Raw genomic sequence first — 15,084 nt, 5'->3', positions numbered from 1 at the left:
TCTCCGAATAATAAACAGGCCCATTATTGAGGTAAATTTTTATCATGTCAAGGATAAAGAATATTAAATAGATTTAGTTTGGCCATATAACTTGAATAATAACTCTTGTTCAGTGAGTTACCATTACCACTTACCACATGCCAAAAGACTATAAATTGGAGCTCACTAGCCCAGCCTGAAACTAGATAGTGCTTCCCAAGCCTGAAAGGTGCTCAAGTTCATGTCTTAGGCTTGAACCACTGTAAAAACTTTTGGTCCCTCTTTCGGAACAGGGTGTAAGTAATAGCTGTTTTCCAAACACTCATATCTATGTAATGGTTGTGTATTATTCATAAATATATTAAATTTTATAAGAATACATCATATTTGAATGACAACCTAATTTACTTAAATGTATAGGCAACCATGGCATGGTATGTAGTGCATGTTGGTCACATGCCTGGGATTTATTAAACTTGGGAAGATTGCTATGCTCTAGTCAATCGCTACCCTGGTAATTTGCATAAAAAATACAACATCAGAAGCTGAAGCTTTGAGGGCCTACTATAGTCATTCGGCCTACCTTGCAAACCATGGGTAACCAGCCTACTTTGGTCCAATGAATGCAAACCATGGCCAACCGCTGGCACTAGAGATTGAAGAGAAGCCACCCGCCGGAGATGTGAAGATTAGGAGAATTGCTCCTTGGTCTTAGAAAGATGTCATGCTTTTATTTATAGCTATGGTCATTGTTTTTCTTATTTGGAAGTTGATATAGGCTTAGATTTGTAGAACAGTAGGTGGGTTTTGTTGTATGTGGTCAATCAAACAATGAATTTGTTCTAGGTGAACATATGTTATTATTTGACTTTGTTGTATGTGGACTTATTATTAGACTTTGCATTAAACATATTATATATATATATATAATATGAACATATGCTATTAGTAGTTGTTCACAGCCAAAACTAACCACGATCGTGTCACAGCCATGACTCGTCGTCGCCTGTTACCCCATCGCCGAAGAACAGATTGGCAACAAGAAGCGGCTGATATCGCTGAGACAGGAGAGCCGCATAATCCGACAAATGGTGATGGTGTCAATCAGGACGGTGAGAACGAGCAGCCATGGACCCCGTTTGGCCTGCTCGATCTGGGTCAAAATGACCAAGATGGCCAGGTAACTTTGGTATCATGTGACTATGTAGCCACACACGCTAATCAATTGAGAGGGTCATAGCTTACTTGGTGTCTCCAGCAGGAGCCTCTGCCGTCCGAGGAGGCAAAGGGTTCTGGTAGCATGAAGGCCAGATCCAAGCGAGGCATGTCAAAGATTCCTATTGGTAGGAATGCACACTGACACATCACTGAGTTCGATGAATTCGGGGATCCACTCTCACCGCCTATAGCTTTGACCAAATATAAGACTATCCTCGAGTTACTTGTAAGAGACTTCACCCCAATTAGGTACATGAAGTGGATTGGGAAAGATGATGACTCGTGGAGGGTTCCCGAAAGTGAGAAGGATTACATATGGGATATCAAGATCCTAGAGTATTTCACTTTCCCAATGGAGTATGACAAGGAATTAGTCAACAAAAAAGCAAAAGAAATCATGGGGACATGCTTCAAGAATTTCAAGGGGACATTGTACAAGAATTTTGTCCTCCAAAATAAAGAGCCAGATTTCGATGGTGGACAGTTTAGCAAGCAAAATGACTTCTGGCAGGATTTCAAAGAATACAGGTTATCCGAGGAGTACTTAGAACTGAGCAGAAAGAAAAGGAAGAACTCACAGAAAGCGACGAATCCTCATCATCTTGGTTCTCGTGGCTACGCTAAAAAGATGCCAGAATTTAAAGCAGAACTTAAAAAGATGGATTGCCTTGCTGAGGAAGGCGTTCAGGTTGAGACCGCCAATTGGGAGCCCAGATCGGTAATATACTGTATGGGGAGGAATGTACATCACGCCGAGGATAGGAGCTTTAGCTCCACAAATCAACCCATGAGCGAACTCATCCAGAGGATCTCCTAGGTAACTGAAGGAGGTGAGGCAAGGGACTCGCACTTCTAATAGGGAGAAGGACGTGCTCACCCAAGCACTTGGTACCAAGGAGCACCCTGGTCGCACTAAAGGAACCGGTGTTGTTCCTTGGAAATAACATTCCGCCAAGAATCTAACACTTATCGGAGCCGCTCGAGAGGTAGAGCGGATCAGGAGGCAGAGTACTTGAGGCGACTAAAAGAGATGGAAGACAGAATGGACGCACAGATTGATGCGACTGTTGAAGCACAAGTCCAGCAAATTTTGCTGTCTAAGGGGTTAGGAGCACCACAAAACCCTACTCCTACTGCCTTTAGCCCACAGTTTAGGGGTCGTAGCAGCTGCGGATTGACCATGCTCGATGAAGAAGATGCGAATGTGCCTCATCCGGTGGACGGCATCACTAAACCCATCAATGTCCAGTTGTACATCCATCAGGAATGGACAAAGGACAAGGTGGCACTCAGCCAGGCCTGACCTATGGGAGACGGGACCATTAATGGTCGCCCAATTCCACAGGGGAACGCTCGCATCACCATTGATAGAATACTTGATAAGAAGTATAACAAGATACACATTGAGTACCCCACAGCGAAAGATAGGCCAAAACTTGGGCATAACAAGGGGCTCTCAAGTGTCCTGGCGTAAGCGCTTCATTACGCTTGACCACCAATTGTCCTATGATGATGAGGACGACTACGAGTATTCACCCACCCACGATGATCACTCACCATCTCCCAACAGAGATCACTCCCCTCCTCATCCCTTGCCATCACCCCTAAGAAGACAGTGATCTCCTTCTATTCCTCCTCGCCTGACTCCATCTTCATCAGCCCCGAGAAAAGAGAAGACTCCTCCTCCTCCTCCTCCATCTTCATCAGCCCTGGGAAAACAGAAATCTCGTCGTCATCCTCCTCCTCCTCCTCCACCTCAGCCCAAAACAAGATCAAAGGCTTCCTCGCAGTCGTAGAAAAGGTCCTTGGATTCGGTCGCTAATGCTCCCAAAGTGGACCAACAAAAAAGAAAAAGGTCATTCAGTGGCAGCGTTACAAACTTGATGGAAGGAAAATTTACAAGATACATCTTGAAGGAAGATTGTGTTAGTTTCTTCAATATCTGTGCCTCACTGCCTCCATGTTTGTTGAAGTCCGAATTCGAAAGGCAAACACAGAATCAGTACGCTACAATAAGAGCCGATGAAATACAAAATGAAGATTTAAGGAAGATACAGAAGTACGTCGAAGACAACCCTGAATTAACCATGGAAGAGGCCGTGAACATATATTATAATGTACAAGGGATGGGAACACCAGCAATGAAGTATGAAAGGGGCAATCTTTTGGTTCCCGATGACGAGTATAAAAATTTGACAACATATATACGCTAGTTGCATGAATATTACATGGCTCAAGCAACAGAGACGGAGGACTTTGGTTTTGAGGTTATTATCTGTTCACCACATGTTTTTCATTATCCTAAAGAAGAGAAGTTCGATGTCGAGTGGGAGTGCTTGTTCCAGCTATACAAAAACGCTCTCTCGATTCATAAATGTTGATGCTGTGGACTATGTTAGTACCCTACACGTACGATATTATAATTGACTACTCTCTCGAGACACAAATTGTTAACTTTTGACCAATTCCCATTATTTTATTTAGGTGTATAGCAAAATTTTGCATACTAAAAAAGCAAATGGGATAACATAGGCTTCTTGCACCCCTTGCGAGTCAATGAGAAGACATGTTTAGGCCTCCATGGATGTGACGTGGAAGACTTGAAAAAGAGATTGATTGCTGTTTTCGATGAATTCAAGATGACGAACAAAACCCACATACTTCTAGCCTACAACTATGAGTATGTGTCCTCGGCTTTTAATTTTATGCTTCTTTTTTCGTTAAGATTATTCGATAATTAGGATTCTATGATTGCTGCAACCATTTCGTCTTCATTTGTGTCAATCTTGCTAAAAATTTGATCGAGGTGTGGGACTCAAAGAAAAAACCATTTCATCATCTGGATGCACTGGTGGCAGTGCTGAATTAGTAAGCGATCCTAATAACAAATTATTTTCTAGTCACACATACCGCTTTCTAATTTTCTCCTTTCAATGTTGCATAGTGTCCGAAGCAGACATATCGGTGGGACGCAGGTCCCATTCAAGGTTGTAGAAATGGAGGGGAAATACCTAAAACAGTCGCAGGGAAACAATGAATGCGGGTTTTATGTAATGTGGGCAATGCTTCGCTACATTGGTGGGAAATCGAAAGAAGCAGATAAGTTGGCATGTATAATCCCCATTTCATTTATGTTTGTTAATAATTCAACAAAATAATTTACTGATTCCTCTTTGGATATCATCTTTTTTTAACGACAGCGTAAGAAATAACAACGAAAGGCTGTTAGACATGGAGATCGTCGCACTGCAATCAGAGCTGGCAAAATTCATCTTAGCTGAGGTATTGGAAAAAGATGGAGTATTTTCCATCGCACAATCCATGAAGTTCAAGGACCAGTATGGCACAGAGCGGCTCGCTAGATTATTGTAAGAAGTACGAGAAGCATGCTTCATCTTATTGAATAATTTCTTTTTTATTTTGAGGGATCGAGTTCTTGACAAGAACATTTGAACTGTAACCGTAATATTTGTAATGTTTGATATTGATGGACTATCGTCTACATAGTGTATATAAAGCGAAACTCGATTCCATCAAAAAATATAAATTAAAATGAATTATAAAACAATAAAATGCGAACGGGCCATCACTGCCAGTTAGTAACAACCGGCAGTGTTGTCGTAACCTTCACTACCGGTTAGAAACAAACCGACAGTGTTGGCCAAGATGGCACTGCCGGCTTGATCCACAAACCGGCAGCGTTAGCTTATCCCATCACTGTCGGTTCTTGTCACAAACCGACAGTGATCGTTATGACAACACTGCCGGTTAAAACACAAACCGACAGTGCTTTGTGGAACTAAACTCTGCCGGGTGATCTAATGAACCGGCAGTGTTGGTGGACCGGAACTCTGCCGGTTCTCTAAAGAACCAGCAGTGAAGTTAAAGAACATTGCCGGTTTGTAGGAACCGACAGTGATAGGTGACCCTCATCACTGCCGGTATGGTTGTGCCGGTTCAAAATCCGACAGTGATGGGGTGTTTTGAACCGACAGTGAAGTGCTATTCTGACGTAGTGTTACTCTATTTTTGTTTTTTTAAGTTCATATGAGCTAGCAAATTGACTATATTGTTGAGGATGCCATCATGTCCCCTTTGGCACCTGTATCACCGCTGATGTCAGGAGGGCTTTACATGGGATCAGAACTAATTGCAAAGGATAAAACACACGCCTTGCAGCTGATGCCAATTTATTAAAACTTGATGTATTTCTATAATTGATAATAACTCTCACATACAGAATATATCTTCAAATTCATTTGAGTAATTGTTTTACTTGAAATGAGATCTACAAAACAAGACCCATTTGAATATATTTTTGAAATGTTTTTATTTGACCATCAACTTGTGTTGAATGTATAACCTATGGACAAACCATGCTTGTAGCTACTTGTAGCCATTTACAAATCATGACTTGTTGAAGGACCGAGAAAGACGACCAGAGGAGGGCTGGGGTGGGGGTGCTGGTTTGAATGAGAGCCAATCAAAATTTCTTCCGAAATGGCTGTTGTCCCAAACAACACTCCAAAACATGAAATCACACAAGAGTGATGCCCTCGAGCCAACTGGTGTTTGAATGTTCTCGATGATGACCAGAGAATACAGTGGGACACTCACGTCAGCGGAAAACCAAGCGCAACACCAAAACTCCCCGAAACCCAAAAGTGAAGCTCTCAACTTCAACTAAAATGAAGAAAGTGCCCAAACCAAAATCACCTAAACCATCTAGTGGTTTGATGACTTGGAAAAACTTTCTGGGCACCTTAGAAACCCCACGGAAGAGACAGATCGGAGAAATGAGACCAGAAGCTCAAAATACACTGAAAACATGAACCTCAGTGAAAACCCCGGCTAGGTCGGTTATGTAACACGGCTAGGCCGCCTCTACAACACGGCCGGCTGGCTTCGCCTGCCAACAGCCCGAAATCTTCCTCCCAAAAGTGGAAATCGACCCAAATCAAGTCCGATTTACTCCAAATTTGGTACAGAGGTAGAAGAAGATGTCAAGAAGATATTCCTAGAAGATCAAGCCCAAAAGATCAAGGGAACTCTGAGGATCTAGAAATCCATGAACCGAGCTAGGGTTTTCTCAACTTTGCTTAAAAACCCCACCAAATTGTGCTCGTGAGGAATCTGACCAAATGGGTTGGTAGATATGTTCTCTAGCCATCCAATCGGTCTCAAATCTCTAGAAAAACAAAATCACCCAAAACGCAAGAGAAGGGGGTTCGGGAGAGGAAAAAACTAAATGATTCGAGAACACAAAGCAAGAACTCAGATATACGAGGAATGGTTGCTTTATTCCTCCACCAACAAGATCTAGTTTTCTTACATAAGAAAGATTAACACACCAGAGGTCTGATTCTCTGCATTGTGGATCTCTACCAGTACAGGCTTAGACTTAGACAGGGAAACTATAAGCCTTAAGCTCTCAAAACTCGGCAGTGGTAATTTCTTATCGCTGCTGGGTCAAGCCATGAACCGATAATGATAACCTTAGCCGATAGTGATATCACACTTATTACTTCTGGTTTGTGTCTTGATTCGATAGTGATAGCCTTCACTACCGGGTGCCGGGTGAATAACTTCTCTGGAATTTTCTGAATCATATGGGCTTATGAACCAACGGTAAAAGGCAACATACCCGATAGCGATGGTCTGGCAACCTGTTTGGTGTAGTGCTTAATGATCAGGTTTAACACATACTTAACACATGAGGTGTTATAGTACAGGTATAAGAGAGAGTGAAGGACAATGAATACATTCTGATTTGTACTTTAATAATTGGATATAAATATAGTTATATATATATTTATAAATGATAATGATGTGGCTAGGAAGTCCGTTTCGTCCGGACGCACGTTGGTGGGCCCCAACGTTAGAACGGCCCAACAGGCAACACTGCCATCCGCACGAAAATAAAAATAAAAAATCGCCGCTGGCACCTTCTTCTCGAATTGCCGTTGTTTCCCCATCCATTCTCGAACCAAGTCTCCACGCCCGCATCGCCGTGGCTTGCTCCACCGCGACCGCGCTACCGCCGCCTGCTTTCCTGTCTCCCCACTGCCACTCACCACTCGCCATCGAGTTCTTCGAGCCGACACGGCATTGTCCACAGTGACTGCTTGACTGCTCCAGCGTGGCATTGTTCACCACACCCAGCCGCTTGCCTACCGCCATCCTCTCTCTCCACTGCACCCGAGCGCCATTTACTGGCTACCGTGGTTCCCCACCAGGTTGGCCATGGCTTCCGGCGGCAGCCATGTGTTTGTTTCAAGGGAGAATTATCTATTTAGCACTGAAACAAATCATTCTTTCATATTTGGCATTCGAAATTTTGGACTTTCTTATCTAGCACAAAGTTGAAATTTCCTTCTGTAAATGACACTTCCGTCTATTTTCACCTTCCATCTGTTAGTTGACTGGTTCCACCTAGTCAGTTTGGTTTCCGTATATCCAATATACCCCCTGTTACTCACGCGAGCAATTTGGCCAGGCCCAGGATCCCGCGAGCCTCTTCCAGTGCGGAGCCAGGCCGCAGCGCAGTTGCGGTGGTGGGCGGGTTCGCGGGCCAGAGCCAGGCTACAGCGCAGTCGTGGTGGCGCAATGGTGGAGGCAGCGCGGCCCTTCGGCCGACACGTGATGTGGCGGACGTGGTGCGATAGCCTCGCCAGCCGGTGGCGGGGCTCCTTGCGGTAGGCGGCGCGCGGTGACGCAGCGCCACACCAGCAAGATGAGCAGCCTGGAACTTGGTGACGGCCGCCGCGCTGGCCGCGTCCCCGGCCGCTAGGAGCTCCTCCCGCACCCAGTCCTTGAGCACCTCTAGCGTGTGGGAGGAGAACTGCAGCATGCGCTCCCACAGCGGCGGTGGGGGCAGCCTCTCGATGTGCCCCGTGAGGTCGGGGAATGGGAGCACGACCGGCGGCGTTGGCGTCGTCAGGCCATCGGGGGATCAGCGCTCCAGCAAGGGCGGCGGAGTTGGAGCGTGCTTGTGCTCCTCTGGCCCTAAGGCTGAGGGGGAGGCAGAGAGGCTATCGCGCGCGATGCCCGCCCATACGTTGATGAATCTCCATAAGACAGTGCTGTTGGAGAGCGCGTGGTTGTAGGCGAAGCCGAGGAAGACTGCCATCGGTGAGTTCGGTGACCTGGACGATGAACAGCGAGAGGTGGTGGCCGTCGTGGTTGACAGCGCCATCGAGGGGAACGAGGGACTGGACTAGGGCACACACGCACGCTGTTGCTACTTGACGTGTGTGCTGGTGGCGTCGGCGGCCGTGGACGGTGACGGGCTCCTTGACGCCGCTGAGTTCGCGCGGCTCGTGACGCGCCTGCACGTGGAGGCCGACGGACTCTACTACTAGAGCAGCCAAGCTCGCCGGCAAGGATAGGACCTCACCTAGCGGCCGTTCCTCGAATCCGGTGCCGCCAGCTGCAGCTTCTCCGCACACCTTGGGCTCACCGCCGGTAGTGGATATGGCTCGGCTCCCACTCCCCCGCTGAGGCCGTGGCGTGCGCCTACGACGCCGTACTGCTTTGCCTCAAGGAATCGGCGGCCGCGGTGGATCTCAACTTCCCACTCCGCCTCCTGTTCGACCTACCCCCCGCAGCCAAGTCGCCCAAGGCCATCCAGCGCGTGGCCGCCGCGGCCACGCTTGGCCAGCACTTGCTGCGGCACCAACGACCTGCGCTCCGAATAATGGTAGTGCCTGCAGCGACGATGACGGCGACACCACCCCCGCGTGGAGTAGCAACTCGCCCACCAGCGACGTCTCCTCCCCGGAGTTGACCGTCAGCAGCGAGAGTGAGCTGGCCTACTACTTCGACGGCGACGGTGTGCTTAGCTTCGACGAGTCCAAGGTCATAATGAACGCATGAAGCAGCCTTGTGCAGCAGCAGCAGCATGCGTGCAGAAGTAGCAACAGCGTGCGTGCGTGCTCCAAACGCCTACTACAAACAAGGGCACTTACGTCATTTTGCAAGCCACTTAACATCGTTACCGGTGAAAATAGACGGTAGTGCTATTTACGGAAGAAAATTTCAACTTGGTGTCAGATAAGAAAGTTCAAAAAATTTAGTGCCAAATATAAAAGGCTAGTTTGTTTCAGTGACAAATAGATAATTCTCCCTTGTTTCAACTGTGTTTCAGAAGTTATTTTCAAGTGTTTCATCTGTATGTTGCGTATGTTGCAATGGCTACATACGTATGTTGCAAGTATATGTTTCAAACATTTCAGTTGTTTGAGACGTATGTTTCACGTGTTTCATCTGTATGTTTAATGTGTTTTATCTGTATGTTTCATGTGTTTCATTTTATGTTGCTAAAGGATCTAATGTTGCATATGTTGCAATGGCTACACACGTATGTTTCAAGTGTATGTCCCACATGTTTCATCTATTTTAGATGTATGTTGCAAATGTATGTTCCAAATATTTCAGACGCATGTCTCATGTGTTCCATCTAGATGTTGCAATGATTATATAAGTATGCTTCAATAGTACACTGCATATGTTGCAACGGTCGGACGGAATGTTGTAAAGGAGATGAGACATTAGGACTAGGGAAGGGGCACGGCCGAGACAGAGCGCGGTGGACAACGGGGGCACGGCGGCGATGGCGCCGCATCGATGGGAGGAGCGCGGTGTGGCAGGGGAAGGAGCGCGGCGGGCTTGACGCCGAGGGCACAACCAAGATGGGGATCTTGTTACGGACGGCGGGGGTGCAACCGGGATAGGGATCAAGTCAAGGATGATCAAACGCGGTCACTGGCGTAGGATCGGTCGTGGGTGGCCGGATGCGATTTCGTCGCTGGCAGGGCATCTGATGCAAGCGTAGGGGTGTGTCCGATGCGAGGAGGTTGCAGGCGTCCGGACGTGGGCCTGGGCCGAACGTCTGGGCGCTAGGCCTTCCCATTTTTAAATGGCCACGGTGCAAAATCAAAATGCAAGACAACCAAATACTACTCGAAAGTATAAGGCTATGCTAAATTGGATATCCATTACCATTAATGCTAGACCCTTATGCAGGCTATCACAACCAACGAGACTTACAGATTTTTAGGAGCACAAAAACATACAGTCGAGTAGTCGACATCATACTTCCAGAGCAGATGCAGATTGCAGCGGGCAGACAAACGTGCATGTGCGTGGCTGAGTCATGGACATGGCCCATCGTACAAGTGAGCAGGGAGCTTGGGCTCAGGTACGGCCTCAAGTGGGACCATTCGCGGCATGGACAGCCCGAATTTCTCCTCCATGCTCAGGTCGTCCACACCCACGCCGTCGGGGAGCCTCCATGCAAAGGCTTGAAGAAGGTTTGCTAGCATCAGCTGCACCATCTTCATCCCGAGGCCGAGGCCCGGGCACATCCGGCGACCGGACCCAAACGGCAGGAACTCCAAGTCGTGGCCCTTCACGTCCACTCCGCTCCCAACGAAGCGCTCCGGCCGGAACTCCTCCGAGGCGTCCCCCCACAGAGCAGGGTCGCGGGCAATGGCCCAGACGTTAACGAACACGCGGGTGCCGGCCGGGATATCGTAGCCGCCCACGGAGGTGTCCTCGCGGGACAGCCGGGGCGCGAGCAGCGGCGCGACCGGGTGCACGCGCAAGGTCTCCTTCACCACAGCATCCAGGTACGGGAGGCGCGGGATGTCCTCCTCCGTGACCAGCCTGCCACCGCCGACGACACGGTCCAGCTCGCCCGTGGCCTTGGCCATGGCCTCGGGATTCCTTAGAAGCTCCGAGAGAGCCCACTCGGTGGCCACCGCTGAGGTATCCGCGCCAGCGGCGATGATGTCCTGCCGGCATTCATGCGCGTCGATCGATCATCTCTCTGTGACATATATATACCAGCAGATGGAGTGAAAGAAAGTGAAGTCTTTACCAGAATGAATGCCTTGATGCCATCCCGCTCGATGGGAGCCTCCAGGTTGGCATCGTCAGCGAGCTGTAGCAGCCGGTCCACCATGTCCCTCGGCACAAAGCCCTCGCCCTGTCGCCGTCGCCGCTCACTGTGCTCGACCAGGACGTGCTCGAGCAACGGGTCGATCATTTTGCTCAGTCTCTTCATCCTCTTGATGTACCCCTGCAGGTCCAGAAAGCTGAGCCACGGGATCACGTCCCCGACGTTCACCACACCGTTGAGGAAGAAGAACTCCTGGATCATCCACCGGAACGCCTCCGGCGGCATCAGCGAGCCGGCGCCGTCGAAGATGTACTTCCTGCCTAGCGCCATGCGCGAGACCACGTTGAAGCTCGCCATGGAGAGGTGGTCCTTGAGCCGCACCACCGCGCCTCCGTCGCGGGACGCGGCCGCCGACACATCCCGCAGCATGCAGCGCACCTCCTCGATGCGGATATGCTCCGTCGATTTGATCCGGCTCGCGCTGAGGAGCTCGTTCTGGTACAGCTTGCGCCCCTGGCGCCAGTACGGACCGTACGGCGCCCACAGCACGTCGGAGCCGTTGTAGAGGATGTGCCTAGCCGAGGCCACGGCGGGGCGGTCGAGGAACGCCAGGTCGTGGGTCTTGAGGAAGAATTTCGCCATGTCGACGGATGAGCCGACGACGACGGGGTAGGAGCCGAACCGCAGCGACATGAGTGGCCCGTACCGCGTGGAGAGCTCGTGCATTGAGCGGTGCGGGAGTGGCCCGATCAGGTTCAGGTTGCCGATCACCGGCCATGGCTGAGGGCCCGGCGGCAGCATGTACTTGCTGGAGCTGGACCGCCGCCGGCGAAGGAGCACGGCTACAAGGAACAGCGCCACGCCGATGAGAGAACTCCATGGTACTGGTAGCTCCATAAGAATGTGGTGGACGTGTTTTTGTTTCTACTATATATCCATTGGAGTAGTCCGCCAGGAGCGGTGGTTTAAGTTATACTCTGCTTTGTCGCAAAAGAAGTGTCGCTCGAACTTTTCTTAAGTTTACCTATATTTATAAAAAATATTAATAACATTTACGTCTTCAAATAAGTTTATAAAAATAGATTCTATAATCTATCTATACTAATTATGTACTATAAATATTAATGTTTTTTTTTATATATTTGATAAAGTTAAAATCGTTTGACTCTTAAGAGAGAATGATACTTACTTTGAGATGGAGGAAATATACATACACGCAAAATGGTGGCGCTAGTCGAGCTACAGCAATAACTATTTTATGACAGTGACGGGTCATTTCATACACCACAAATGAACATCACGACAATGTCTTGCCACAGCAAAAACGTGATGAGACTCTCATCACATTTCGCCAAATTTTGAGCCAGACATACTACTTGTACATGAAAAGACGTTTGCGTTGTCTTCGTCGTGATGTCTAGCCGTTGTTGTTGGGCTCGGCCACCACTTGTGCGTGAACGCAGGGGACGCGCGACAGCAGCAAGGACGGCTAATGTTCCACGCGCTACGGCACAGCACATGACGCCCCTGCACACGGCCTGTGCGCGAGGCAACAGTGGCACGGCTCCTCCTCTATAATGCGCGCCAGAGCACGGACGTGAGGGAGCACACTGCAGCCGAACACATGGGCGTCGCGTGGCTCTGCTGGCTGCGTGTCTGTGCGTGAGACGACGCAACGCGGATGTGAACAGCGACACTTTGTCGGCAACTTCAAAAGATCTAAATCCTATTGACTTCCACCAATAAACATTTCACGTGATAGCTCTTACTCCATACCAAGCCATGGAACAAAATATTAGGGTGTTATGTAATTATTTTGCACAAAACAAATCGCCACAAACAGCGCTTTTAAATATAATTTCAGATTTTTACCGTTGACGCGACAAGTCGGTTTTTAAATTTTAAATTCGATTTTTGAGCTGGCAAAAACCCTAGTTAACAATATTCGTTCTCCAAAACCAAAGTTGCATTTTCCTCTACAAAACTTGTACTTCAATTTTTATTTAAACCTCAACACATGTTCTATATTATTTTTGCTCTATAAAAATTGCTTTTCATGGTTAATCAAATAAACAAGTCATTCGCTATTTATTTACTATCATGTATTTTTAAGCACTTTCTTCATACTTTTTCAAAACAAGCCCTAAACAACTTTTGTCCACAAGATCTCCTACAACTAAAAAGAACAAAGCGTGGACACTTTTTGGTGCAACATTTCAACGTGGGTCCATTGTCCTGCCTGTTGTGTTCCCGCATCCTCGCTCCGACGCGTGGCCGTCCCTTGCGATATTTAAAAGGAAAGAGATAAAACGAAATCCCACCCGTGCATGGAAGGCAAACGCCAAATCAAGGCGAATGAAGAAGGAAACAAAAATCGCGTGTTAGAATAGATGGAAGTTGGAGGTAATCACCGCGAGAATAAAGGAAACACCGGCGCCCCACACAATCACCGACAATTCTCTTTTCTCCCTCACTCGCTCGCCTGCCCAGCTTCCCTAGCTTGCGCGAGGGAGCATGAAGTGGACCCCGCGACGGCGACTATCCCGGCGAATGAAGAAGGAAACAAAAATCGCCTACGATTATGTGGTTGCGATCCCATCCGTCCGAGCGAGGAGAAGTGGAGACCAAAGTGATGTCGCGGACGGCGTCCAAGGACATCATCACGCTGTGGGGCTCCATCGCCATCGTCATCGAGTTAGGAGCGTCGTAGGCAAAATGCGCTAGCTGCTACGGCGACATCGCAAGGGCCGGGGAGCGGCGACGGCATCGCGTGGGCCGAGCGGCGGCGGTAGCGCGCATGCTGAGGAGCGGTCAACGGTGTAGACCATGCGCAAGCACCAAGGTTCATCCTAATCTCCCGTTCTTTTCTTGCGTGCCCTATCCATTCTTCCTGAATCACATTCTGTTCTATCGCGATTCAGTCTCAGTTCTCAATCGGTCACTGTCGTGGTGAATCACTGCTCAAACTAAGGAGATATTATCAGGGAGACCACCACTATTGATTTAATAGTACGATTGAGGTCTGCTAGTGGGAAGTCGTGAAATCAATCTTATTGAAAATGGGATTCATATTATCATATCTAAGATCCCAAACGTATTGTCTTCCTGTAGCTTCGAGTACGTGGAATTTCTTGCCGCTGTGTAGTTTTTTCTTTCCATAAAATTTGTATACTACGGCATGTAGATCTTTTGTCTAAAACTAAATGTTGCAGAATGGTTGGAGTCCGGGAAGATGCAGTGGGTTAAGCTAGTGATCATGAGCAAGGCCACCACCCACCAGCGAGGTGTGCTAGAGCGTTGGACTTCAACATCATCATAGACGCTGAGGTCATCGAGAAGGGGTGGGCCACCCTTACTCTTATCCCCACTTCTTCACTCTCTTCCTAGGACCCTAATCAATCGGTAAGTTGCATTTTCCTCTACACAACTTGTATTTCAATTTTTATTTAAACCTAAACACATGTTCTATATTATTTTTGCTCTATAAAAATTATTTTTTATGCTTAATCAAATAAACAAGTCATTCACTATTTATTTGCTATCAAACATTTTTAAGCACTCTCTTCATAATTTTCCAAAACAAGCTCTAAACAACTTTTGTCCACAAGATTATTTAAAAGTTGTCAAGCACCGAGACAAGTTGACTAGCGACACTTATTTATTTGTTTTATTCACGAAAGCGAGTCACACAAGATTCGTTTATAATTCCATGTGTGCTTTAAATTTTTAAACCCGAAAACTTATTTTGCTAATTTCTCTTAGGCATTAACCTAGGTGCTAAGCAAGCTCGTAACATCAGAGGTGTTACAACCAACCCCCTAAAAAGAATCTCATTCCGAGATTCGAAGTAAGAATCGGAAGAGGGGAAAACGCGATTACATTTCGTAAATCTGAGATTACACGACTTCGAATACTAAACCACACGGGGATTTAGGGATACATGGTTAAGAGCAACATAGTACCACCAAAGCTTAATCCAGAAGTTG

At 47.6% G+C, this 15,084-nt stretch overlaps 1 protein-coding gene across 1 annotated transcript; it reads right to left on the bottom strand.

Annotated features, from left to right (window-relative positions):
- Positions 1 to 10,157: 10,157 nt before the first annotated feature.
- LOC136539948 (trimethyltridecatetraene synthase-like) lies at positions 10,158 to 12,081 on the bottom strand. The gene is made up of 2 exons (XM_066531933.1): positions 11,078 to 12,081; positions 10,158 to 10,991 (listed from the first exon to the last, which is right to left on the bottom strand). The coding sequence occupies exons 1-2, from the start codon at positions 11,993 to 11,995 to the stop codon at positions 10,350 to 10,352; spliced, it is 1,560 nt and encodes a 519-aa protein (XP_066388030.1). The 5' UTR covers positions 11,996 to 12,081; the 3' UTR covers positions 10,158 to 10,349.
- Positions 12,082 to 15,084: the final 3,003 nt, after the last annotated feature.

The sequence above is a fragment of the Miscanthus floridulus genome, chromosome 2, assembly GCF_019320115.1.
Source record: "Miscanthus floridulus cultivar M001 chromosome 2, ASM1932011v1, whole genome shotgun sequence".
Lineage (NCBI taxonomy): Eukaryota > Viridiplantae > Streptophyta > Magnoliopsida > Poales > Poaceae > Miscanthus > Miscanthus floridulus.
Note: the sequence above shows the minus strand (reverse complement) of the source record. Positions and strands in the feature narration are given on the sequence as shown.

Bases quoted from the DNA above. Each gene is read 5' to 3' on its own strand.
- LOC136539948 (XM_066531933.1), bottom strand. From the start codon at position 11,995: ATGGAGCTACCAGTACCATGGAGTTCTCTCATCGGCGTGGCGCTGTTC. The intron at 10,992-11,077 runs GTAAAGACTTCA...GAATGCCGGCAG, and splicing joins GCATCAAGGCATTCATTCTG to GACATCATCGCCGCTGGCGC.